The sequence below is a fragment of the Neocloeon triangulifer genome, unplaced genomic scaffold (assembly GCF_031216515.1).
Source record: "Neocloeon triangulifer isolate White Clay Creek 2 clone unplaced genomic scaffold, ASM3121651v1 ptg000014l, whole genome shotgun sequence".
In the NCBI taxonomy this organism is placed as follows: domain Eukaryota; kingdom Metazoa; phylum Arthropoda; class Insecta; order Ephemeroptera; family Baetidae; genus Neocloeon; species Neocloeon triangulifer.
This window is the reverse complement of record NW_026775556.1, coordinates 24,868,254-24,894,629: the sequence shown is the minus strand read 5'-3', so window position 1 is coordinate 24,894,629 and position 26,376 is coordinate 24,868,254. Positions and strand designations below refer to the sequence as shown.

At 37.0% G+C, this 26,376-nt stretch overlaps 1 protein-coding gene across 2 annotated transcripts in view; it reads right to left on the bottom strand.

Annotated features, from left to right (window-relative positions):
- The window catches only part of LOC132199491 (scavenger receptor class B member 1-like), a 27,275-nt gene extending 899 nt beyond the window's left edge, over positions 1-26,376 (bottom strand). The window contains exons 1-9 of one of the 2 annotated variants that reach the window (XM_059624260.1): positions 26,246-26,376; positions 24,868-25,143; positions 3,906-3,997; positions 2,233-2,393; positions 1,492-1,636; positions 1,163-1,363; positions 399-798; positions 223-341; positions 41-166 (exon numbers count right to left, since the gene is read on the bottom strand). In XM_059624260.1, coding sequence (XP_059480243.1) covers positions 41-166; positions 223-341; positions 399-798; positions 1,163-1,363; positions 1,492-1,636; positions 2,233-2,393; positions 3,906-3,997; positions 24,868-25,120 — 1,497 coding nt within the window. In that variant the 5' untranslated portion in view covers positions 25,121-25,143; positions 26,246-26,376. Of the gene's footprint in view, positions 1-40; positions 167-222; positions 342-398; positions 799-1,162; positions 1,364-1,491; positions 1,637-2,232; positions 2,394-2,451; positions 2,546-3,905; positions 3,998-24,867; positions 25,144-26,245 lie in introns of those variants that run through there. The other variant, XM_059624261.1, reaches the window with a different exon arrangement.

Sequence of the window (26,376 nt, the reverse complement as noted above, 5' to 3'; positions counted from 1 at the left end):
ATAAATTTATGAATTTTTTTCCTCAAGTATGAAAACTTACATATTCGGCCCAGAACATGGGTATGGTCATGTTGCTGAAGACCTGGACTTTGGAGAAGCCGTGCAAAGGGCGCACCACCAGGTTGGACTGACTTCGAGCACTGCTCTCCATTGGCACACCAGTTGTCTAAAAATAATTTTTTTTTTAATTTTGCAATTTCCATCTTTTTTTCAAAGCCTTACAGGCTCAACAATGACGTAGCTCCCATGCTTCTTGGGGTTTGGCTTGAGTCCCTCGACGTTTGACTTCAGTTCTGGGGACGCGTGCATGAAATGGGGGAATGAGGCAGCAAGTGGAAAATCTGCAGATTTTTTCCCGTTTATTAAAAATGATCTACAATTTTCTAAAGGACACTCACTATAAAAGCAGGGCGAGATGTCTGTGGCGCCCGAGGGCAGCTGGGGGCTGAAGTCCCCTCTGCGTCGGAAGCAGGCGTTCTCGCTCCTCTCGTCAGGCGAGGCGTACAAGTCGCTGGGCAGCTCGAAGCGCAGCCCGTGCATGCCGTAACGCATCTCGTCGCGCGCGTAGTAAAGCGGCGTCGCCCTGCAAATGGTCTTGCGCAAGTACAGCAGGCTGTCGTTGCGCGTAAGGAACTGGGGGTAAGAGACGCCCTCGCTGGCGCCGTACACCGAGTCGCAGTACTCGCCGTCCCACAGACCGAGACGATGCGAGCCGCGGAACTTGTCAATGAGGAAGAACCGCCGGCTGTTCTGCAAACCCGTAAAGACCGTCACCTCGTCACTGAAGTGCTCGTAAATCTGCAAATAGTTGAAAATATTGAAATTAAAATCCTTTCTAGAGAAATTTGAATTAAAGGCAAAATGTTAAAGACTTGTCGTTGATGGGGTGGCTTCATATGGGTGAAAATATTCAAACTGCTAGATATCTACAAGAAAAAATAAGGGAGCGTTAGAATTGAATGAATTTAAATTGTGAACTTATCCTCATGTTTGACCAAAATAATAATCACAAAAGTTTTATTTCAAAGTGACAGGTTTAATTTCATCAAGTCTAAAAAATCCTGATCTTTGAAAATTTCTTACAATCATCAAAATGTTTCTGGCACTGAATGATTAATTTTTTCCATTTTTTTCTATTACAATTTTTAATTATGAAACTTACGATATGTAAAATGCCCAGATTGGTTGTGGGCACCAAGTCTGGCATGATTTTGCCCGCCATGCTGAACATGGGGTCTGTGTTGTTCCACATGTAATCGCCGGCGCGCATCGTGACTATGGGCTGCGAATTGTAGTTCATCATCATCATGTTGATGCCCAGTTTGGCGAAGAACGAAGCGTCCCACATGTACGAGGCGACACCCTGCAATGAGAAGAGTCGTTCTTAATATTTCTTGATCGGAAATCGGAAGCGCCTGATCGGCGAGGAAGCTGCAGCACGCGTTGCAAGCGGAGTGCGCGGGTTGCCTACGTACGTGACGTGATACTCACCAGGACGCCGAGATTTGGTAGCACTAGCAAGGTGTCCATGCTCAGGTTGCCGGACAGCTCGGGCAGGAACTCGGCACTGCGGTGCGCCGTGTAGGTCATCGTGCCATTTTCGTTGAAGTACACGTCTGTGTGCCGTAAACGCTCCCTGTTGAGAACACGTTTTAATTTTATTACGTGGCCAAAATCAAGTATTATTCGAAACTAGAGGACAAGGTCGAGATGCAAATAAAAAATGGCAGGCACTCTCGTCGAGAAGGGCAAACAGTTTAGGCTCGTGACGCAAAACCAACGTGCCCACTTGGCCAATCGGCCGCGCACTTTTTGTGGGAGTTTCCGCTTCAAGTACCTTTGCGGAGCGACGACGAACAGGATTTTTATATCTGACGACTTAATCAAGACACGAAAAATTAATCTCGGAACATACACGCATTCTTGAGGTTTTTTTCTGAACTTGAAATTTTATGAAGGGGATTAAGTTGCCAAATTACATTAATAAATCGTAACTTAAGTTTCAACTGTTTATATTTTTTATGTAGGAAGTTTAAATAAATTTAGATAAAATATTATAAAATAATATTTTGATACAAAATTAAAACTTTTAAACAGAATTTCACAATGATTTTGTCCCGCCATAGGATGTATGATTCAAGGAATAGATTATACATAAAAAGAGAAAAGAATATAAATGAATTTAATTGCAAGGTCGCTGGTGGAGAAGAGTCGAGCGCGGTAATGGCTTACCTGAAAATCCATGGTCCGACCTCCTGTACCCTGAGTTTTTGTTTGCCCGCCAGGAACTCGTCTTTGTTGGTGATGTTAAAGATGTAGAGGCGGAGGAACACCTCGTCCGGTGGCTCGACCCACCACTCGAAGGCGGGGAAGCCTCGCAGCATGCGCAGCCTCTGCGGAAGAGAAATGCCCAAATTAATACATAAGTGAATTTTCACGCAAGTGGCCTGCCTTGCCGACCTACCGACCGGCCGGCCGGCCAGCCGACATTGAGAGTGAGGTCACTTTTAGGAAGTGCCTTCGTTTCGCGCATTACGCAAGCAAACTGGTTTCGTCTCTGTTTTTTGTGCGGTCATTCGGGCATCACAAATTCATCTCTAGAGAGACTCGTCATTAGCGACCGTCTGCTAATTAGGCGCTCGAAGGGGCGCGCAAAGTGGAGTGGAGGATGGTGCGGGAATCCCTGCGTGCATAATTGCGCGGTTCAAGTTCATGACGCAGCTCAAGTCAGTGCACTTTTCGTTTTTTACCCGTCTGCAGGTACTTTTGATTTTCGTTCCAAGGGCATCTTATAAAAATATCCACGGATCGTGTGGCTACAATTTTTTTTGAGGTGATAATTATTAGAACATATACATATGCTTTGGTTATGTAATCCTTTTTTCAAAAAATTAGGATCTATAATGTTGAAAGTCTAATCATCAGCGATGAATCCATTATAGAGTGGCTCTTGCAATAAGAAAATAATTTTAAATTTGGCTGAAAATTTTCAGATAAAAATATGCGCGTCGTATATTGTCTCTTTTGAGTGTAGATTAAGATTAGAAAAAAAAAATGCGAAAACTGTAAATTATTCTTGCGGAGATGTGCAATCAAATAAATTTGCATCAATGTAACACTCAGCCGGACACGAATTACTGCACCAATTAGATTAAATCTCTATGCTTCAGGCTATTCGCATTTGAATTGCGCACTTTGAATTTAAGTTTGAACTTGAAAGAAGATCTTAATTATTTCGTCCTCACACCTTCTCGAAAAATCCAGGGATTTCCTCTGACGCAAATTTCGCAGTCAATTTTTGTGTCATTTCACGGTTGCTTTTCCACGGTCGCACCCACACCCAAGTCTGACGCAAAAAGAAAAGAGCCGCTCCGATTATTATTTTCTTCTTTTTTGTTGAAAATTGCAGTGCTCATCTGGCGAAGTAAACGACCCTCCCAAGATCGAAGGCCAACCTTGGCAGATACATATTAATTTGAAAAAAGAGCAGAGTGCGGTTTGGGCTTCCCTGTACCCCGCCGTGGTTAAGGCGTTTGCTCATCGCAACTTTTTTTATCACTCCTCCTTCATTGTTCGTTCGCGCTTATGATTGATGAGATTGGCCAGTCAACAAGAGCAAAAATTATTTAATCATCTCCGACAATATTATTTTTGTAACTTTTTGTGTGTGTTTTTGTTATAGTGTAAAAGGAAAATCCGGTCTAAGGATTAATTTAATTCCCATTCCAGGATGATTTTCTTTCATGCGTGCAAACAAAAACAAAAGAACGGCACTTTTCGGTTCGAGGACGCCTGTTGTGTTTTTCAATTTGATCAAGTGGGTGTGAATTGCTAATTGCAGTCTTCCTGCGAGTGCTATAAAAAACCTTGGCTTTTGCAAACTCTCGAAAAAAAGAATAACTCACCTCATTCATCAGCACGTCGAATGGCGGAAAGATGATGGCGAGTGAGCCGATGAGGAAGAAGGAGATTCCGATTCCAAATAACCAGCACAAGCCTGAAATCAAACAAAATTATATTTACTTTTGAAAATGAACGCCAATTTTCGAGGCACGTGGGCTACACTTTCGCGACAGGTTCAAGGTTGGCCGGCCTTGATCGGCGGCTTTGCAATTTGGCGTTTTAGCGACCTTTGACCGTGAATATCAATCAGCCTTAAAAAGGAATCAATTAATAATATTTTAAAAAGCGCAGGTGTCTCGCGTGTTTTGTTTTGTTCGTTTCACTTCCTCTTTTGATAAAAGACGTGAATTATTCATTCGCTGGCGTTCATTCATATACCGAGTTTTCTAAAAGAATTTTATTTTAAACGAAGAAAAATGGACAAGACGGCAGGTGGTGTTGATAGTTTGTTTAGCGTTCTTGGGCCTTCACAGCTCTAATAATAGTGCCATGGTGAATTCAGCGAAGGACAAGTGGCTAATTTAATCATTTTAATCCTCAATCAAGAATCCTCCAAATTCTTCTATCAAAAGCAGTTTTATCCTTCTCATTTTTACGATTGACTTGTTTAATCAAATATAAAAGAACAGGGATCTATGCTTAATATGGCAAAATTCGGCACGCCCAAGTCACGCTTTTAGCACAAAATATCAGAGAAGATCCGATTCCAATCAGAATCAACACGAAAATCCTTTCTCCGTAAGTAGAAAAAAGTTTAAATATCATAATCCTGTTGGTTTGCTAAGCGGATATGTTTGGCAGTTGATTAGCATTTTTTTCCTTTTATTGTTTCTGTTGCTCATGACATTTGGCTGAAAACCGCACACCAGTCACGCCATAAAACGAGGAAGAGACCGCAAAACAGGTTTGGGTACTTGGCGGCACAATGGATGATCGAAAATTACGCGTTTTCCTCGCCGGCGATCCGATCGAAATTTTATTAAAAAAAAAAACTGGCTGTCCATTGATCCGCGAATTTTCTCCATTCATAGGTTGCGTCAAACGCTGACGGTCGTAAATTATTTGAACGGGAGAAAGAAGAAGTTTCTTAATTCCAGGCAAAGAGATAAATTGCTCGGTCTGACGAGGCGCACAGGTGTTCACCGCACGAAATTTCATTTTTATTTTCTGCGATATTTTCTCCTGCATCAGAATTTTTTCATCCTCGCCGCTCCTTCTCATAATGTGGCACCAGATGGGGGAACACTATTTTTTTACTAATCCGAAATCTGACCCCCTGACCTTTGCTGATCGTCACCTTGGAACTTCAGAGCAAAAGTGCGACAATTCAAACAGGTTTTCGGAATTTTAAAAATTCATTTCGGAATTTACTTTGTGCTCTCCGACCGCAAGAACTTTAACCTTAAGAAATTTTTCGCAGACATGCAAATAAATATTTGCTTCATTTTTCCTTGACTGCGGCAAGGTTTTGCAACTTTGGGGCGTTTAGCGCGTTTGCCATCGCAGAAATAGTAGTTGCTAATTGCTCGTCCTTTATTTGCCGACTGATTTTCTTCAATGAAATGCGCATATTATCTCAAAACACAACTAATGTTTGACAGATTCATGGACATATTCATTTATGGTTTTTGAATTCATGAAAATAAAACGTGTAGGTTTTGATTTTTAATTGACGGGAGGACGAAATTAGCAAGACGCGCGGTGGCGAGTGCGGTGAGTAATTCAGCTTTAATTGAAGGCGATTACAAAAGCTTTATATTTAAAGCTCTCAACTAGTTTGTCGAAACAGGTCACACGGCGTGCAGCATTACAAGGCTGCCTCTCCGCTTCTTTACATAACAACAAGCACCTCTCGCGCGCGCGAGCCTTCATTTATTATATTTTATATATAATTATGATTGTTGGCCAGCAATAAAACAAAAAACGACATCCATTAATTTCGTTTTCGGACTCGGAAGCGTTTCGACACGAACTCTCTAGATCGCAGGAGATAAGATTTGAGACTGATGCAAGCGAGAAACTTCGCTTCTCCTTGGACCAGTGTGTGTAGATAAATTTTATAAAATCGCAGCAGCGCAGGTCAGGCCGGTTACATCAGGTGAAAAAAGCTTATTCTCATCTGTTGCCAGGGTCAAGTTCAGGCGTCGCGCGAGCTAGAAAATTCTGATTTATGGAAAAGTGGAACCGGATTCGCCGGCTCACATAATTCGCAGCTTTTTAAGAAGGATTTTCCATATATCTCGCGGCTGACCTGAATCGCAGCCGCGAGTGCTGCAGCAGCAGCAGACGCGACCAACTCTAGCACGCCTCTCCGTTCGACCTTAACCCTCTTTAAAGATAATAATGCCCATGTGCCGACCACCATTCATGTTTGCTGCTGCACAGATCATGCACTGCACGCCTCACTTATTATTATAATCATACGGAAATTTTAGTGCAAGAGTGAGCTTTGTTGTTTCTCTCTAACATTTTTATTGAATTTAATTTGAAAAGGTGTAAAAGGATCCATTAAATTTGAACAATTTGACTCTGAGAATTAATAAAGAAGTATTAGTTAAATAATAATATCAAGTAAATAAATAAATTGAAAATGAATAACAAAAATCATTATTTATAAATTTAAATAACTAATTCCTTAATAATCCAAAAGATGCAGTGTTGAAAACTAGATTTTTTTACAATATTCTTAGCTAGACAATTGTGTGGAAAGTACAGTCACATAAGTTATATTTTTTTAAGTAGCCCAAAACATAATTATTCCTTCTCAATTCCACGTTTTGTAATTTTGGGACAAATTTTTCATACCAATTAAATAAAGCTACAGTAGAACAATACTATAGACCGTGCAGCAGTTTTCATAGTTCACGCATTTTACTTATTACCGTAAATAGTATTATAATTAATGTAAATGTTGTAATCAATTGATTATTTAACATTTTCAAGATTTTGTCAAAAAAATTAATTTTCTAAAAGTAATTGAACGTGGATTCAGGAACTGAGCGAGAAAACCTTAACTCGGAAAACTAACAAAAATTTTATCTTTAATTCAAGATATTTGGATTTTTTGAAAACAGGAATCCTGATCTGTTTAAAAAAAAAATGATCATAAATAGACAAAATAAGCACACAAAAACTCGCAGTTACAATTTAGTTGCAAAGTGTCTTTATTGATTGTATCAGAAGGCAATTAACAAAATTAATTTTGTTAAAACAATTAAAAATCGAGTTTCTCAACAAAGTCAATTCCAGGTCCTTAGTCGTCGCACATAACGCAAAGAGTGATTATTAGGGTCATTACATCCGATTGATGCAAATATAAAAAAAACGGCGACCCATTTCACCCTCTTGGCCTTCTGGCAAACCGCAACAAGTGGAGTTATAGAAGAATATATAGTCGCCCATCAGCCTTGACATTAGAAATCAATATTGGCTTCGTATTTTAATTGACCCGCCACTTCCCATGGCACCGACTCATTGCACAACTCGGAAATCTTATGCAAATGTAATAAATTTAAAAAAAGAAACAAGAAGTGCAGCAACTGGAAATGCAGGTGTGACCGACCGGCCAGCCGCGGTCAGCGACTCGAGTTTCTTGACCTTTTGATCAGAATCCACTTTATTTCCGCAGACAGACTATTTCGATCGTAGGCGGCCCAGGGGTCAAAGGCGCACGACCTACTTCGGCCGGTGCCACTTCCTTTCTCCCAGGCTTATGTACTCGAAATCGAGACTCTACTCAGGCCGAAAAGTGACGTGCGAAAATTTCGCGTGGCCGCCAAATTTATCTTGTTCCTTGTTCCGTACCGAGGTCAACGTTCAAGCCTGCAAATTTATTGAGTGAACTGCTTTTGCATCGGCCTTAAAATTTAATTAATTTACTTTGGACTAAATGTGCTTAAAAATAAATAAAATCTTTAGTGGACTGAGGTCGTCAAGAATGTAAATCGACGTTTTAAAAAAAGGAGGTGTAAATTTGAAATTAAAAAAGTGTTAAAATAAATTTCGCAAAGGGTTTGAAGAAAAAGTATGAGTAATTTTTTTTGTTCATTTAATGAAAGAGTTAAAAAATAATAATAACTCATACTGGCACGCAATAATGTAATAAAGGCAAGCAAACGCAGTAATTCTTATCTGCAAGTTTCCATTGTTCCACAGCCGGAGGTGCGAGTGCGTCAATTTGCATTAGCCGCCGCCAGCAGGTGCTTCTCTTTCACGCTCGAACGCGCGTTCAATTCATAGGGACGAACCGTTTGTACTCAAGTGACACTAAATATAAAGCTACCTCGGCGAGTGCATTCTTGGCACTCGAATTACTGCCGCGCCGCAAGATCAGGGCCGCCATACTATTGTTATTTATTGTAGACTGCGGTGGCCGACGCTTGCAGGAAGTGCAGAAGTGCATTACATGAACAAAAAACCAGAAAACAAATTGAGAGGCAGTAAAAGAGACATAAATGGCTGCAAAAAATTACTCAGTCATACAAAAGAGCTCAATTTTTATTATCTTTATAAAAACTAAACTGTACTTTATCAATATTTTCTTCGGTAATTTAATTTATCAAAATTGAAATTTGCTTTTTCTCTGATGTAAAATGTTTGGTAGAACGACAAATAATAATCAATAATAAAATAAATTCACTACATACGTAATTTATTTATTTCCTCACTCAAAGCTTATAGAGATTTTCTCCTTTAATTTCGAATTAACCTAAAATTAAAGACACTTTTCAAATTATAATGGGTATATATTTGGAGACTAAGTAGGATGTCCCTTTAATGAATCCTACTTACACTCTGTTTACCTAACCGTGTGTGCATTTTTTTTTTACTGAATTTTTGCCTAAATGACACATCATCTGCTGCTGCAATGAATCTCTGTGGGTCGCAATGTGCGTCACAGATAATACGGAAAGAGCGCGTGCATGCGCAATTAATCTTTGTGCGATGTCAGAGTTCACGTAGAGCAATTTGCCCATCAGAGTCTATGCAATTTGCATCACTCTTGTATGTGACGATGACACAAACGACCGGATTCAGGAAATGTCTCTATTGTGATGCTTGCCGGAGAAACTTGTGCCACGCGACGTCTCTCACGCGGAATGCAATTTATATTAAATAACAAGTAAATCAGAATTCACTTTTTTTTTTCAAATTTCATTTTCTTTGTTTGATTCTGCGGTTTTTTCCTCAAAGATCATATTTCAAGGGAAGGAGGCGTTTTGCGACTTCTGGGATGTACACGCAGAGGCCATGTGTTTTCTTTGCGACGAACAAACTTGGCGCTGACTTTGCGAGTCTCATGAGCGCGCACGCACCTTCGCCGATGCAAAATTCAAGGTTGCGGCGATAATTTGTACTGCCGTATCTAACTAAAAAGGAAGGTTTAATTATCTTAATTAGAAAGAGCGTGCATTAACGCGACTAGGAATACAATGCTTTAATTAAAAATTTCGGCGGTCGGCGTTGTTGGTGATTCCAAAAATTTGATTGCTCATTAACTAGTGAGAGTAAAATTAGGAAGTGAATTTTATTTCGAGTGAAAATTAGTAAAAAAAAATAGCATGGTAGTTCATCTGCATCTATAATACGTAGGATGAATTTGATTTCTAAACTGACAAATTATCATCTCAAGTTTTTAATTTGATCACAATATTTTTGTCTGTCAAAGCTTCATTGCCCTTTTGCAAAATGAATGAAAGAATCCAAAATTTTATGAATCTTTTTCTTTGGTGTTTGGTGACTTGCGTGAGTGGTAAAATCTTAAAATTAAATCTCATTTCTCATGATTTCTCATTTCATAAATTGAATCAATTCACTTATTCTATCACAAAAATTATGAAATGAAGAAAATTAAGAAAATCGCATTGGGCGAAGTAGGATGCATAACATAGTAACCAACCTACTAAATTTATATTAGCAATTTTTAATTTTGATTTCAATAATATCTTTCTTAAAAATATGTTTAAATAATGAACTCACTATGGCATTATTAATGAATTAAAATTATAAATTATTAATATGTCTAAGTAATAAAAAAAAAATACAATTTTCTTATAATTTAAAAAAAAAATTAAATATGTTAAATAGCTACTAAAAGTTAAAATAAGTGTTAAATTTTAAAAACACTTACTGCTAAAACTTCAGTTAATATTTTAGTCTTTTTTTCTGTTTAAAAAGCGTGCACGAACAAAAGCTTGCAGTAATTGTATTGCCTAGCATTGAAAACTTCCTTTTTCATGAGAAATGAAATCAAATTTAATCATTTCAACCTTTGCAGGTAATGCCATTGGGAATCGTTATTAAGTCGCGAGCAAATTGCTCTCGTTGCAAAACAGAGTAGGTGACGCGATCGATTCAATTATCCCCGACCCTCTTTCCTTTTCTTTGAATGCTGAGACGCGCACGCACTTTGTGAATTCATGAGCGCAATCATTTTCATTATCTAACGCCGTCAGTCCTTGGAGCACAACGCAAAGAGACAATGCGCGGTGATCAAATGACGCAAAATGAATTTCTGCTTTGCGAGGAGTTGTCGCGTCAAGAGACTAAAGCATGCGTCTGTAGCTTATCAGAGCGTGCCTTTCGAAATTTTAATTAGAGATTAGCGTGAGCAGCGAAAGTGAAAAGCCTGCACTATTGTGTGTGTTTTCAGCTGGATTTGGAGCTCGAAAATCATAATAACAACAAGCCAGAGCGGCCGAGAGAGGAGGTCAAGGCTGCTCTTGGTCATCTCGCGTCGTGCCAATGTCACTTTGACTTGCGTTGGGCAAGCCAAGTGCATTCTTATGCAGCGCCTGCATTCAAGGATTTGTGCACTCGAATCACGCAGCGCCGAGTGCGAATTCGTTGCAAGATATTCGTATGCAAGTAACACCAAGTGCAGCTCGCCTTTTACGCACCGCAGACTCTGCATCCTGCCAAAAAGGAGCGGCGCTGGGCATTTTTTTTGCTTTCAGCAAGCATAAGGAAATAGGATATGCATGCAACGCAAGATGCAATCGGCGAAACGCAGTAGCTTAAAAAAAAATTAGGTCACACACATTTGAAAAGAAACAGAAATTTGACTGATATAATTGTTACGTGAAGTTTTGTCTTAAAATTAGTTATCATTGAAGTTTATTCTTCGCAGATCAAATGGAGAAGTGAAAGACTTATTTGTTCTTCTGAAGTTGCCACAAAAAATTTGAATCATTAGACAAGAAAGGGTTGCACAACTGGCAAAGGTCTGCTAAAAACGCATGACATGAAGAAGACGCGGACGCAGAAGTCAAAATTAATAGAATTACTGTTTGTGGAAGTGAAGAGATCGGAATTTTTCCTAGTTGTAAAAATTGTTTTTATTCAAAAACAAAACAGCTCTGCCAGTTTCGGTCACGGTCTGCGACCCTATTTCACGTGCATTAGTGTATAAGTCAGCGAAGCAGCGCGTCTGCTCATGAAATGGGTTGGTACTTGAATTTTTTAGTTTTTAGTTTTAAGATTTTATTTTATTTATTTATTTATTTTTTTTTTAAATTTGGTTTTTCAATTTATCTTAATTTTTTTTTGTATTGTTTCTTGCTCATGAAAGATGGTCGCACAGACCGTGACCAAAACTGGTAGAGCCATTTCGTTTTGGAATAAAAAACAATTTTTACAACTAGGAAAAAACCGATCTCATCACTTCTGTGATCATATCCTCAAATTTCAATTTCATTAACCATGTTTGTTGTGTATAAAAGTTTTTTTACTTATTTATTCTCAATTTAGTTCGTTCTACGCATTTAAATACACTTTTTATATCTAATCAATAAATCAAAATAAATTTTCATTAATATTTATTTTTATTTTTGAGCTTGACAAAACAAAATGCATCTCTTGATCAATTTAAACAATGTGATGTAAGAATTGAACAATTTTCGGATAAAACTTTTATAAACCAAGAAACTTAATTTAAAAAGTTATTAAAATTATAAATAATGCAATTTGAAGATAAAAATAAAATAAAATTTATTATTTACACTTACAACAAGGAATCTCTTGGCCATTTCTAAATTTTGATGCAATTTACGCGTCTATTTTTCTATTTATGAACTGTGCTGTAAAAATATTTTCAAAAAACCTATTCGTGTCAACTCTAATAGTCCTCGGCCTTTCATTTAGCTATTGGTGGTTTTGTTTATTTTCCTAACAAGCACGGGAGCAAAATCCTTGAGCGAAATTTTGTTTCCAAACCAATTAGCTTTGGCTGGAGATTCTATAGAGTGTGGTGGCAGCTGTCGCTCTTCTCGTTTTATTTTTTCCCACAGTATCTCAAACACAAATAAGATCGTTCAAGATTTGAGCTCCGGGTTTTCTCGTGTATTATGCCAACGACGAACGCGGAACTACTTTCGGGATTACATCACGAAAACTCATTCATTCATTGAGCGCGGCAGACGAGCTCCTTGAACTCGCACCTCCGGTCTAATCACCTGAGCAAATTCTGCGAATCCGCGCTGTGCGTGTGACACTTATTGTGCTTTAACCGGCAGTACGTGCTGTAAAATCTACTTGAAAAATGAATCCGCACGATTTTTGAAAACAAATTGTATGTGATGGATCGTGTAGATTATAATGCAAATTCTTGTTTCTTGAGTTTTTATTCATGAATTACTGAAAACCAGAATGCTTTACAATGAAATTTAAATGTTATTTTTGTGATTAAAAAGTAAATTTTATATGTTGACATCCTCCGCGCGGTACGTGCGTTGTTTCAAGGGAATCTACTCGGCCGACGAAAGTAGTTTTAACTTTGCCGGACGTGCTGCTTGCGTCTGGAAATTTGCGCAATTTGAACGAATGTGCGGATATTTCGCTGTTGCAGAGCTCGAAATAATTCTACAATTTGCGCATTAAATCCTTGAGATAAAACACAATCGTTCACTCACCCGCAACAGCCATAAATGTTTGAGACCAATTTAAAATGTAATTGCTTGCAAATTATAATTATACATGCATATTATGTAAATTCTTTCCAGTCCAGAAAGCTTTGAACAAAATTATTTTATATAAAAACTCAAAATCAAACACACAGTTTTATGAAATTAAATATATCTTATAAAATACAAAAATTATAAATTTACTTCAATCATGACAAATTGAAAATTAAGTTTTATTGCTATTAATTCAAATTTAAGTTTTATCAATTTTTCAATTCATTGGATTAAATTATTAAAATTTGTACTTATTTTAACATAATTTTTTTATCCCTAAACATTATTTATTGTTTTTTTTTACTAATTTTAATTTTTTTTTCTATTTCAAATATTATTTTTGTGCTCCAAGAAAAGAAAGATTATTTTCCCTTTCGAAAAGTCACTTCTTTGTAGTCTTTGTGGTCATGCAAACAAAACGTTTGCATACTTTGAACAAAAGGTGAATGCCCCCGCCCTGCGCCACATGGCCGATTTCTGACAGCCAAGATCGATTGATTTTTCTATCGGTCTCGCACAATTACAACTCATAGTTCCATATAGGCCGAGCTGACGGCTGCCGCTGATTAAGTGATGCCGATTTTTGATCAGCGACTGCTTTCTCCAGCGTGAGAGGAAGTGACCGCAAAAATCTAATAAACATCTATGTTACATAAACGGTGACGGCGAGCCCCTTGTCCTGTTTGTCATATAACATTTGTCTGGGGAAAAAACACATTACGTTTATAAATAAATTTAAGTCTATTAATAATAATAATATTTGTTTGTCATAGATATATTTGTAGGAACTGCAAGTATCGAAAGAGAAAACAATTTAATTATTACCTAGAGCTTCATACAATTTTTAAAAATACTAAAAGATTTAGTTGCAAAAAGTTTTTTTTTTTTTTTAATTTTTAGTTGGTCCCCACGAAATTAGAGATACATTATTAAAATTAACTGAATTAATTATTATTACATTATTGCTGCTTAAAAATTTTTTCAAAAAAGTCTTTGCATGGATTATCTAAACTCCTGATTATTATTTCGTGTTTATTGCTCTTTATTTCGAGCGTCCAAAAGATTTTTCAGGAAATTGATGGCGAGTCCTTAATAGAAAGCATTATTGCATAATTTCACTTCGCGCCTGATTCAGAGATAATTGCACGCGGCCTCTCCTAAATGTATTCAGCGAGAGCTGTGCGTCAGCGAGTTATATAAAAAATAAATAAAAAGTCGCCGCCGAATTTAATACAGCTAATTAAAGTTCAAATAAAGTAGGAACACCGACGGCAACAGGAAGAAATTTTTGATGCAAAGAAGTATTAGATTCCGAGGCATGAAAAAAAAGTTGCCGGCAAAAGATACCGGCACATAATCATCATTAAGGAGAAACCTGGTATGAAAAAAATCGAGCCGCTTTTTGTCAGGTGGACAAAAAAAAAACACAGCCATAGAGAGTGCGGATTATGCCGAGAGTGTGTTATTTAATCGCGTGTATATTTATTAGCGGCGCACGAGTTGCGTAAGAGGCGGCCGTTTTTTTACAAAATTAGGCAGGCGGTGTGTGGTTTGAAAAAAAAAATAGCTCGCGTATATATGCGCGGCGAGAGAGGAATAACTTTCACATTCGACGGCATTTCCTTTATTTGACCAGTAGGCGTTCTCTCTCGAGAGAGACTTGTCGACTTTTATTATTATTATAATTTTTTTTATTCAATTTGCCTTTCCATATTGAATGCACTTGCACGCATGCACTTGACAATTGAGGCAGGTCAACGCAAGTGCATTCTATTCGTGCGTCGTCAGTGCAGCGCGACGAGAAAAAGGAGAAAAATATTTCAAGAGCACACACTCGGCGTCAGAACAGGTTTTCTGTGATATAATCCACCTAGTAACCTATTTATCTCTCGCTCTCTGCGCGCTGTATTCACAAATATACTTTCACTCATGCATGCGTCTTTTGACTTCGTTATTAGTTTTGTAAATAAATAACGCGACTCGACGACGACCACCAAAATACATAATAATTTAATTATGCAACTGCGCAGTCAGTTGAGACGGAATTGCAGATTTTCAAACTAATTTCCTTTTTTAAAGGTACGCTGGAAATTTTTCATAAGGATGTTAGAACTTAATTCACAACAACTTCCTGAATACAAAATTGATTAAGATTTAAAACTATTTTTGTTTGCGGAAATAATTAATTAATAGTTTTTTTATTACTGTGCTAATTTTTCATTCACCGTCCAAAGTTTTTCTATTAATAAAACGTGTAACAAACGGATTTGGAGGTTTATAAGAGGTCAAGGAACTCCCGATTGTAAAAATCTCCATTCTCTAAATTTGGGCGTTTGTTTTAAGTCTAGAATAAGTTACAAGTTTGCTCTAATCTCTATCAATATTTATAGTCAAACGATTTCTTAATTGTAGCATCTTATTTTTATTTTCACAGCCGCTCTTCCTCAGTTTAATTACTGAAATTATCTCCTCTTCCGAAATGCCAATTATAGGCGTACTTTCTTGTGACAACATTTTCCCCAAAATTGTCCTCGACAACTACCTCTAACTGTAATTTCGGTCATTAAAAATAATTACTCCTTGTTAGAGCAAATTCCAGAGATTCTGGAAACAGAATCTACTCCTAATTTTCTTTTTTTTCATACTCTTCACAATTCTTCTGATTATTGAAAATTTGTAATAATTTATTTTAATGCATAATTAAATAATGTTATAATTATTTCTCAATTGACATCTTCAATTGAAATATTATATTAATATATAAAAATAGCTCCCTCTATTTATCAAACTTAAAGAAATTATTTTTAATAAAAAAACACATATTGATTAAAATACAACCCTTCTAAATAATAGTTTAAAGGTTTTAATTATTATAATTCAAAACAATTTGAAATACATAAACCAATAAGCATAAAAAACAATACATTTATAAAATTCAATTTGTTTCTCTTTTGAAGGGGGATTGTTAAAAAAAAAAAACATTTCTCGTCGTTTTGCGCAAACATGTTTTGATAGAACCTGCGGATAAAATGATGAGGATTATAAAATATAAAATATAATAACAGAAAGTTTTACAACGTGCCACCGGTTTTGTGAGGTATATGAAAGGAGTATAATATATCAGGTGTGTTGTTATTTTGTCCAAAGTTGCAGCATTTTCGTTGGCCACATAAATTAATAAAGCTCACGTTTCTCAACGCCGCGACTCTTCTCGATTCAAGCCCGAAAGACGGTTTCAAGGAATCGGGTGACAGTAATTCTGTGTGTGTGACTTTTCTCCACTTGGCACAGCATCCTTGGTGGATGACCAAAAGAGTCAAGGCTGGCGTGCGGCGGAGGCTCTTGGTTGCACGCGCGTTTTGTCGGAAATATATTTACTTTATTTCAAGTGCGATTCGAGTTTCCTGTTTTGGAGGAAACACATCAAAATCGCCCAGGCAGCAACCAAGGCAAATCGGAATAATTGGAATTTACAAAATCGGCGGCTCGCGTGCGACTCTCGTGTCCCGTAGTAATTAGCACCGCTTTACAATTACAATTAAGAACAAACGTTTGTGTGCAAACCGAGTTTCCTGCCAAACATCTCAGCTGGGCTGGAAAAGCGCTTTGCATTAATCAGCAATTCCTTGTAGAATTTTTCAAATTGCATCCATTTAATAATTCAATCATTCGCAATTACCGCAAGCTTTGAAAATTGGGATAACGAAATTTCAAGCTTGGGCGACTTTGTACAAAGTGTGATCCCAATTCATGAAAATCAGAACGATAAAATTAAATGAACTTTTTTTAAAAGTTTTGAATTTATTAGATTCAGATAGTTTGTTTGTTAGTTGCAATAAATATTGTTTTCTTTTTTTTTGTAATAACAATTTTCAAATTAAAGACTTCTCCATTGAAATCAATGCAAGAGCTAATTTTTGTTTTAAATAAAAAATTTAATCAAATCACAGCAGACTAAGAAAAAATTAATAAATAATTTTTCTGTTCTGAAAAACACAACCAAGCCATGTGTTACATTTATTTAAAACCAGATCGGCATTAGGGAAAGTCAAAATTAAAGGTCAAATTCATATTCCGTAAAAATGAATAGAGCCACAAAGAGTCCTCCAATGGTCAGCAGCTCTCTAAAGAGCAATAAAAATCAATGCCGTTTCAAAATCTCCACCATTATAATTATTATCAAAAGTGTTGCTATAAAAGTGCCGTAAAAATGTTTCCATGATTTTTTTTTTTGTCACGCACCGCATTGACGAATCAGCTGTGGCGATCAAGCACGATTCGCACACGCGCTGATGCAATTCCGCTGCCGTTGGCGAAAATCTCCGCCCCGCAGAAGTGAACAGCCTTGGTGCGCTGCGCGCAAATGTGCTTTTCACATTTTTAAGATATCATAATTAAAGCCAGCACCGAGAAAAACGTTGCTTTACGCTGGGCACAGTTAAGATTTGAAAACCAGTTTGCTCGTGCGCATAATTTTGAGAGCCGCGTTTCGGGCCCGAGTTTGTTTGATGGAAATGCGCCGAGAGGTCGAGTTTGTTTGCAGATTTTATGCGCAGACGCCGCGAGAAGAGATTTCTAGAGACGGCAAGGTCGCGTATGCCGATTTTCAACATTTTCAATACTTTCAATCGGAAAACGAATGTTATCGGGTTCGATTGTCCATCTTTCGGATGATCTCAGTCCCGAAGAAAAAATGACTTTCTAAGGTTGACATTTAGCGTCGACCCAAGCGGCAGCAGCTACGGGCATCACACATACAGCACAATTGAAATGAGAGTTTTGCGCAAGAGAAGAAGGAGCAGCGCCGAAAACGAGACATGTGATCCGGAGGCTGAAGATTTCCGCAACATGAATAATTCCTAGCTCATTATTTTATGTCATATGGAATTTAATAACTTTTACAGTTTTCATTCGTCTTAAATCAAATCACAAAATGCAGTTCTTAGGAATCAATAATTTTAAAATAATCGGATAAATTAATTTTTTTTTATGAAATAACTCCGTTGATTCTGTTTTTTTATTTTAAACTTTTTGAATAAAGATAGAAAAATTTAAAAATAAATTTTGAAATTAAAGCGCAATTTTATTGCTGCTCTTCCTTGAGCGAAGGGCAACGCTTTTTAATTCGCCTTCTCAAAAGTTAGCTCCTCGTCAACTCTTTCATTGCCTAAGCATTTAACTGTCTGCGTGCAATAATCGTTGGATGCGACCTCACAATCGGTGGCGGAAACGACCTTCGAAGGTAACACTTTTGGCGCAAATTAAAATGTCGTAGGTGCTAATCGTCGTCCATTGGATAATAGAACCGCACAGTATAGAATATACAAAGTTGCAATCTCATCTCCAGACTCATTATTTGCGTTCCGCTGCACTTTTGATTGATAATTGAATGGCGACCTGAGACAACAAATCCTGAATTACTCCTGGGAATGCGGCGCGGTCGGCGGCGCTGCCGACGGATGACTTGACACAACGCCCGCACAAAAGAGTTAATTTGTCTTTTCACGCCACTTGATTCTCAATGGCGGCGGCGTTTTATTGTCCGAGACACATTATAAATGTTATATTCAATTGAAAAGTGTAACAATGGCGATTTTACGCGTCCGTTCTGCTCAATGATTTTGTTCACAAAAAGAAACACAACCAATAATCTTGGCAATCGATTTAAAGAATAAAAATGCATTAATGGAAATTCAGTACTTTTTTATATAAATTAAGTTTTTTTATGTTGATCAGTGACATTTGAGTGATTTATTTTTATAGAAAGATTGAAATTAAATTGAAATATTTGTCATTAAAAAATAAATAAGGCGCCTGCTGTGTATTATTCTTCCCCTTTTTTTGACGATTTAACCAGTTTTCTTGATTTTTAATTTGTTTTGTTTGAAGCTTGTGACTGAAAAGGTGCTTTTGGAAGGTATAATATAATCTATGGAGAACAGAACTTAACAGTGGGAGGTGCAGAAATCCGCACCGACTTGGTATGTCAGCCGGTTTCATACATGGGCAGAGCGCACTTTGCGCTCTGCGATCTGCGCTCGCGCTCTGCGCTCATGAGCGCGAGCGCAGAGCGCGATCGCACGATTTTCAAAATCGTGAGCGCGAGCGCAGAGCGCGAGCGCATTGGACGCTGAGCGCAGCGCTCAATTGCGCTCATTTTGCGCTCAAACCAAAAGTAAAAATTCCCGAATTTGATCAAAAATTGTAATGAAAAACAGTGTTTTTATCGTTTTTATACCAAAAACTTCAAAACTGATCCCAATTTTGGTGATTTAACTTCAACTTTATCTTTTCCAATTGCCGATGTATTTTTTGTTATATTAAAAAATTGTCTAAAAAGTCGCACTTTTTCTTCGGATAAAAATATTTTTGAGCGCAACGCGTGAGCGCAAGACTTTTAAAAAATTTGAGCGCGAGCGCAGAGCGCGAGCGCAACATTTTCAAAATCTTGATCGCGAGCGCAGAGCGCGAGCGCACCGTTGCCAGTGATCGCGAGCGCGAGCGCGAGCGCAAAATTGTTGAGCGCACCCATGTATGGCCGGTTTATCTTCCAAACGAGAAAGCAAGATTAAAATTTTTATGTATATTATTGAAGCAATTTATATTCTAATAATTTTTTCCCCACATTTTCACTATGCATTTGAATTTAAAATATCAAATGAAAATTAAATTACGCTGTATTTCTTAGAGTAATTTTTTTTCTTTCTCGTGAAATCAGGCAATTCGGCAAGTGCAAGTTGGTGAGGTTCCCTTTCAGTCAGACAGATCTGTGCAGGCTGGCCGCGATGAACCCGGAGCGAAAGTGACCCGGCCGGTTGGATTTTCTTACGTCACAAGCATGCGAGCAGCGCAATTATTTATTCAAATTCATGTTGGGTGTCGCTTGGTAGTGATTGGCAGCGTTCGCCACTTTGTGTTGCTATTTCATTCGGAGGCGGGACCAGAACATTCAGCCCGAGCTTCTCAAGAAGAAAATTAAATATAAATACAAGAAAGGATAATATTTGTTCTGGTATATATCGCGGAAATCAGTCATAAATTAAACCGTATTGCCAAAAACGGGCAGCATGAATGCGTTCGAGCGATTTAGAAAGGCAACCAACTCGTTTTACGGAGCTCATCTCTCAGTCTAGTCTGCATAGGACAAAACTCGCTAGATGAGTTTTTCATTTGGCGGAATGAGGAAGGATAGAATAATTTTTATATGCTCCAGGCTTTTTTGCATTAGAGTTAATTGTAAATTTAAATTAATTTATGATTGTTTTAACCAGAGGAAAGTGAATAAGGAGCGGAGTTATCAGGGATTTGTAACAGGAAGTGCACGGTGTGCTCAAGTAACGGCTCGTTAAAAATGTATTATTGGTTATTGTGATTTAGGTCAATTTGTTACCGAAATTACCCACTTCATTTTATTTTAATAAACCGGTTGTGTTTAAACTAAACGCCAATAAACAACAACAAAAAAAACTTCCAAAAGAAGCAATTTCAGAGGCATAAGTGCAAATTTTTATTTAACACTTCTCTTTTTAGCTAAAAATATTATAGAAAATAAGTAAAAAGTTAATTTTTTTCCACAAAATAATGCTATTTTTAGTCATTCAAGTAATATTAATATTTGAATTATTAAAATATTAGTAAATTTTATTTCAGTTTTTTATATAAAAAAATTTTGAGTAATTTGATAAAATCCGGCCTTGCAATACTTTTTTGGTAATTAGTTGAATTGCCATTTTTATTGAGAAACAAAACAGGTAGCGAGCATGCATATCGGATTTCTCAACCTGATCAAGATTAGATTTCGTGCAATGTAAGCAAACAATAACCGCAGTGAGCAAATCGACGTTTGCTAAATAAATGCCTTATCGGAGAGTGTTAATTAATTAAATTTCATTCGCCGTGGAATCGATTATGAGCGTGGATTTTCTTTTTCGGCGGCAGCGCACGACGAAAATAACTCTCGCGTGTTTGCATCGCCTTGGGTATGCTATTTTCGTATTCCACGCACTACCTCGTAGTATAATAGGCAAAAAAGGAAAATAAAAAGCGGTTTCGTTTTTTAATTTAATTGCATTTAATTGCGCGAAAGCAGAGGAACCTCTTCTTTTCTCTTTGCCCGTTAACACACATTCAAAAGCAATTTTCATTCATTTTCCAATATAAGAGACGAAAGCTCGAGGTGTTGGTTGAGGCGGCCGCAAAATTTAAGGTCACTGCAATTTGCTCGCCTATGTAATTTGCAGAAATTGCGTTGATTTATGCCGACTGATAACCTCAAATTTGGTTGTGATTGATGTTGAATTTGACCATTGTTGTTGGTTTAAGTAATGCAAAAATAGCAAAATAAGTGCTTACATTTTTAGGTCCAATATTTTGAGGATTTTCACCTACGCCTCTATGGCATCATCACACACTTTGTTTACTGTTTTAATATATGAATGAATTAGAAAAGAGTGAAGTCACCACGTGTATTTTGACGTTTGAGGAAAACATTCAAAAGTTGATTTATATTTGTTATTTTCTTTAATGGACTCGTAAAAATTTTCTTCAATTTATTTTCTTGAATACAAATCACTCTTAAAATTTAAAGATGATTTATATTTGAGCTTCCGGCTTGGAAGATGACTTTGGTGTTTAAACTGCGCCATTCATGAGTTCGTCTCTTCTGACACTTTTTCGTCACTTTGTTTATATTTCCGGGTATTTCCATAAGGATTTTCCTTAAATCAGACTTTGTGAATAGAAAACCATTACCTAATTCAATACATTCCAAATCATTTGCAATGATTTTCAAAACTTGTAAATAAAAACAGATGGCGAACGAAGACAATTCGGCGCGTTATGCAAAAACCGCGGCGAGAAAGGTGCGCTTATGTCAATTACGTTTGTACTTTGCATTTGCATGCGAGCTCAGCTTCCGCGATTCGGCTCATCTTTTCTCTCTCGCTGACATTGGGTAACCACGCGCGTGTATATCAAAATTTGCGAGTCACACACACACGGAGTACGGACGATTTCCACAAATATCCAGCAAATCTCGCACTTTCCAATTATGTGACAATGCACAGCGCACCTCGTAAAAAAAAGCACTTTCTTTCTTTCTTCCCCGTCGCAAAACGTCCATAATGCGTCACGCAGACACACTCACAATGATGCTAATTACTCGTCCGAATCGGCCGTCGGCGGTCAATCAGCAGTTTGCGCAACGGCTGCTGGGCGCCGCCGCGGTTTATAAAATGTAATGAACGTTTTGATTAATGCAGCAGCACGGCTTGGCTTTTTCTATCCTGCCTGTCTAGCTGCACAAGATGACAATCGCTTGATTTGACACCATATTGAATAGCGGAATTTGCATAATTTGGGCGTTACCACGCGTCTCTGCTTGTAAAAACTCTATGTCTATAAAGAGAGGGAAACGCGCGCACATCTTCACACACCAAAATGCAAACAATATTATTTTATTCATTTCATATAAGATCTATTTTTTTTTTTTTTACTTAAATTTTCTTTACTTTAAAATAAACTTTTTATAATTCATTTATAATTTTCAACTACTTTTTATAAATATGAAAAAAAATATATAAAATTTAATGCGACTTCAATCCAGTTTTGCAATCAAAACATCCTAAAAATAAGCCATGATTCTAGTCATGAACAGAGTGCTGCCATTTGACTTGATTTTTAAGTTTTAATTGGAAAAATTAATTTTCTGGTAACGGAAATCCTAATCTGTCCGGAAAAAAACTGAAAAATTTTAAATAAGAACATTTTAATTCGTTTTCCGAGCAGTGGATTTCTGAATTCACGTTAAATTTCTTTTCAAAAATTAAAATAGAAACTTGAACTTGAATACACTAAATATCACAACTATGATACAACTCTACACGAAAAATTTTAAAAAATTGAATAAATTTACATTCACACTAATGGATGAAATAGATTAAATAAACTTGACCGTTGCTGTTTTCACAAGAAACAACGGTTTTTGGTGATTTAATATTTAAAAATTAATTTAATAATTATTCAGAATTATCAATTATTTTAAATAAAAATGAATGTCAACTCGCAACAAATTATTATATTAAAAATTTTATGGTATAATTTTTTTCTTAACTTACATCTATTGCGGTCTGTTGCTATTACTATTGCTCTGACATTGATCTTTGGTAAACGTCATAATCTGCCTCTATGCATAGACAACTGAACTAGCAGTGCGCATACTTCTCATAGCATATGCGTTGTGTATGTTAATTAGTAAACCTTTTCATGCACTTGCCACAAGACCTTGGCATTTTGTAAAAAGTTGTAGCGCGCGTTTATACGTTGCAGTTTATTGAGTCGATCGGTTCACTTTCCATCTACGACGACGGGGAAGGAGAGTCAATTATCGGACGTAATAATTACTAATAATAAATTGTATTAATTCGCGTATCGAGACTAGCTGAGAACTCGATGAAGCTTGCGTAAGAATATTTCACGCTCGGTAAATTTGTAGAAGTGATAAAAATTGATATTCTCGCCCGTAAAAACAACAATATTAGAAAATAATCGTGTGCAATTTTCGGTCCACACGCACTAATTGCACGATATTTGGGCCGGAATAAAAATTGCCTAAGCCTTCTCAGCGCGGTCCGGCGGCGACAACCTTGATCCAAACCCAAATTGATTCGCACACAAGCTCAGGTAAAAAAGGAAGTGTAGAAAATAATCCTCGGGGCTGCGCTCGTTTTCCACCAACCGGCCCGAGTGCTCGAGGAATGCGGAAATTTGGCACTGCCGCCAACCTTGAGTGCCATTACTTAACCCTTCATCTTCTAATGAACCGCTCTTGCGCAAGAAACTGGAACCGGCGAGTCGTGATTGAAAGAAAACAAGCCAGTTTGCTTTTTTCAAATTTGAGTTCACCTGTTTACCTCACGACCGGTGGTTGAACTCGCGCGTACTCAGTTTTTGCTCCAGTCTTGTACGCCACAGACATGCATATTATTATTTTCTTGCGCTCGGGAATCCCTGATGATGGGATTCGTCCGTCTAAAAAGAATTGATTGATGCTTGTGCCAATCATCCTTGTTTCTTTTTTGCAGGTCTGTTTACCAAGTTTGTGCAACCGGAGAGGAAGGACCTGTTTGAGTTGCTCTTTCAGGGGACAAATATTTGAGCCTAGATTTCTGGCAAATATTTGCGGTTTCCGCACTAATACTCGGGCACAAATATATGCGGATCTAAAACCGACAAGATTGAAACGAAAAGTTGCCAAACCAGTTCACAGGAATGTACGAATTTCATTTCATCTTCAAAATGTATCAGATTAAGCAACTTAATATTATGGAAAGGGAAACTATTTTCGAAACCCACAGCAAGATTTGAACCAAAGCAAAAAACTTCTAAAATTTAGAAATAAGTAAAAATCTAAATAGCTAAGGTTTTGAATTTTAGTCAAAATTACAGATCTTTGTGAACAATTCAACTTTAAAAAAAAACAGCTAAATGATTGATTAATGATTGTATTTAATAAGTTAAGAATTGTTGATCAGTCCAACAGTAAATAATAGCAAAAAAAAATTTTATTTATATGAATTTATTGATTGAATCAGATTTGATGTAAAATTTCATTTTAATTCATTGTATTTGAACAGAAAATAAATAAACAAATATAATAAAATAAAATAATAAAAATTAATTTCAAATAACTTTATATTATTGATAAAAATTTATAAATGTTTTTCTGCTAAAAATTTCTAATTTCTTACAAAAAATTTAACAATAAAAAAAAATGATTGATTCTTTCATCAATCAGAGTAAGTGATAGAAAACATTACTGAAATCACCTAAGGACGGACACCTGCACATATCAGTTTCCCCGAACCCTCCTGAGGCCTAATCGCGCGCGCAGAGGAAACCGGCGTCGAAAACGTTTTGGTAAAAAATGGCACACAAACTGCTGCCAAACCGGCGGGAGTTTCGCAACGGCCGTTTTTGTGGGTCGAAAATAAAAATAATCACATGTACTCACATTTGGAAAAGCCGCGTTTTTGCGGACCCTTGTCGAGCGAACCGGCCGATCGGAGCGACGGCGCCGGCGACGATGTGATGGTGGTTGACTCGAGACTCGAGTCCAGACTCGACTCTATGCTGACGTCTTCGCCCTCTTCGGGGGCCAACAGGCGGACACCGGAGGCACCATGGCCGCCAACCACCACGCACACGGGGGCCGCACGCATGGGCAGGAGGCCATCCTCCTCTTCGATCGACACTTTCGTCGTCATCTGACTGCTCTCATCGCGCACACCTGCAAAAGTTCAAATTTAAATACAAGTTTTAAATTGCAGTTAATTTCAGTTTTGTAAAAAATTATATTGGAGTTGAGTGAATAATTATTAAGGCTGTTGGGGAAACTAAAACATGGAAACAATATAAAAAGTGGGCCTCTCTGCAATAAAATTGGAATTAATTTAACCAATCAAGTCCTGAAATTATCACATCACCATACTGGAGCTTAATTTAGATATTAATTAATTAAATAAATAAACGAATATTGAAGCTTTTAACTCCTTTTCAAAAATGAAGTTATAAATTTTGACATTTTTTTATTATTATTATTTTTTTTTTTTATCAAATTTGAAATATTATAACATTTAAAATTTAAGAAACAACTCCAAAATTGCAACTCATTGTTGTTTTTCCTCCATTTTATAAACTCATGATCTGATATTAGCATCATTTAGAGATTTTTTGCCTTTATTTCTCCGCTTTCAAAACGATAATGCTGTGATCAGTTAAAATGACTAGCAAAAAAGTAAACTGCCTGTCTAGCGCACAGTCTGTTAGAGCCAAAGTTACTCAGTAATGATGATGGAGCTTTTGATCTCTGACTGTTCGTTTTTTGAAGAAAGCGAGAAGCAACGTGCTGAACAGCTGATTAAGTGCAAAAGGCATAATCGTGCTCTGCTATGCACGACCTTTTGTTTTGAAACACGATTTGAGTTCAGGAGACTTAAACGCCAGAGCGGTCGAGTTTTCCAATTTGGTTTAATAGTTAAAAAATATGGCTCTCAATACAGAGAAAAAAAAATGTATTTCATTAATGTCAAATGGACCACAAGCAAAAACTCAAGGCCCTCAACGTGCATCAAATGCGAGTCTTGAGCAAATTTTAAATAAACATCAAGATGTGGTCTCGTCTCACAGGAGAAAACTCTCTTCGGCAAAATAAGCCATCAAGAATATTTTAAAAGAAATTTCTTATTTGAAAATTGGATGTAAATGCAAAATAATTAAGAATTTAGTTTTCTTGTTGATAAAAAAAAAAAAAAATTTAATTATTTAATTTTTACTTTGAATTTATTAAAAAAAAAATAATGACAATATTTTATTTTCTCAAAATTTTGTACCTTGGAAAAAATGATGGAGTTGTGCGGCCTGTGGATCGCGGGGGGTCGTTGAGAGGAGCAGGGCTTCTTTGTCAGTCGATCATGGCGCGGCACCGAACCAGTCAAACGCAGAAGCGAAACTGAGCGTCTCG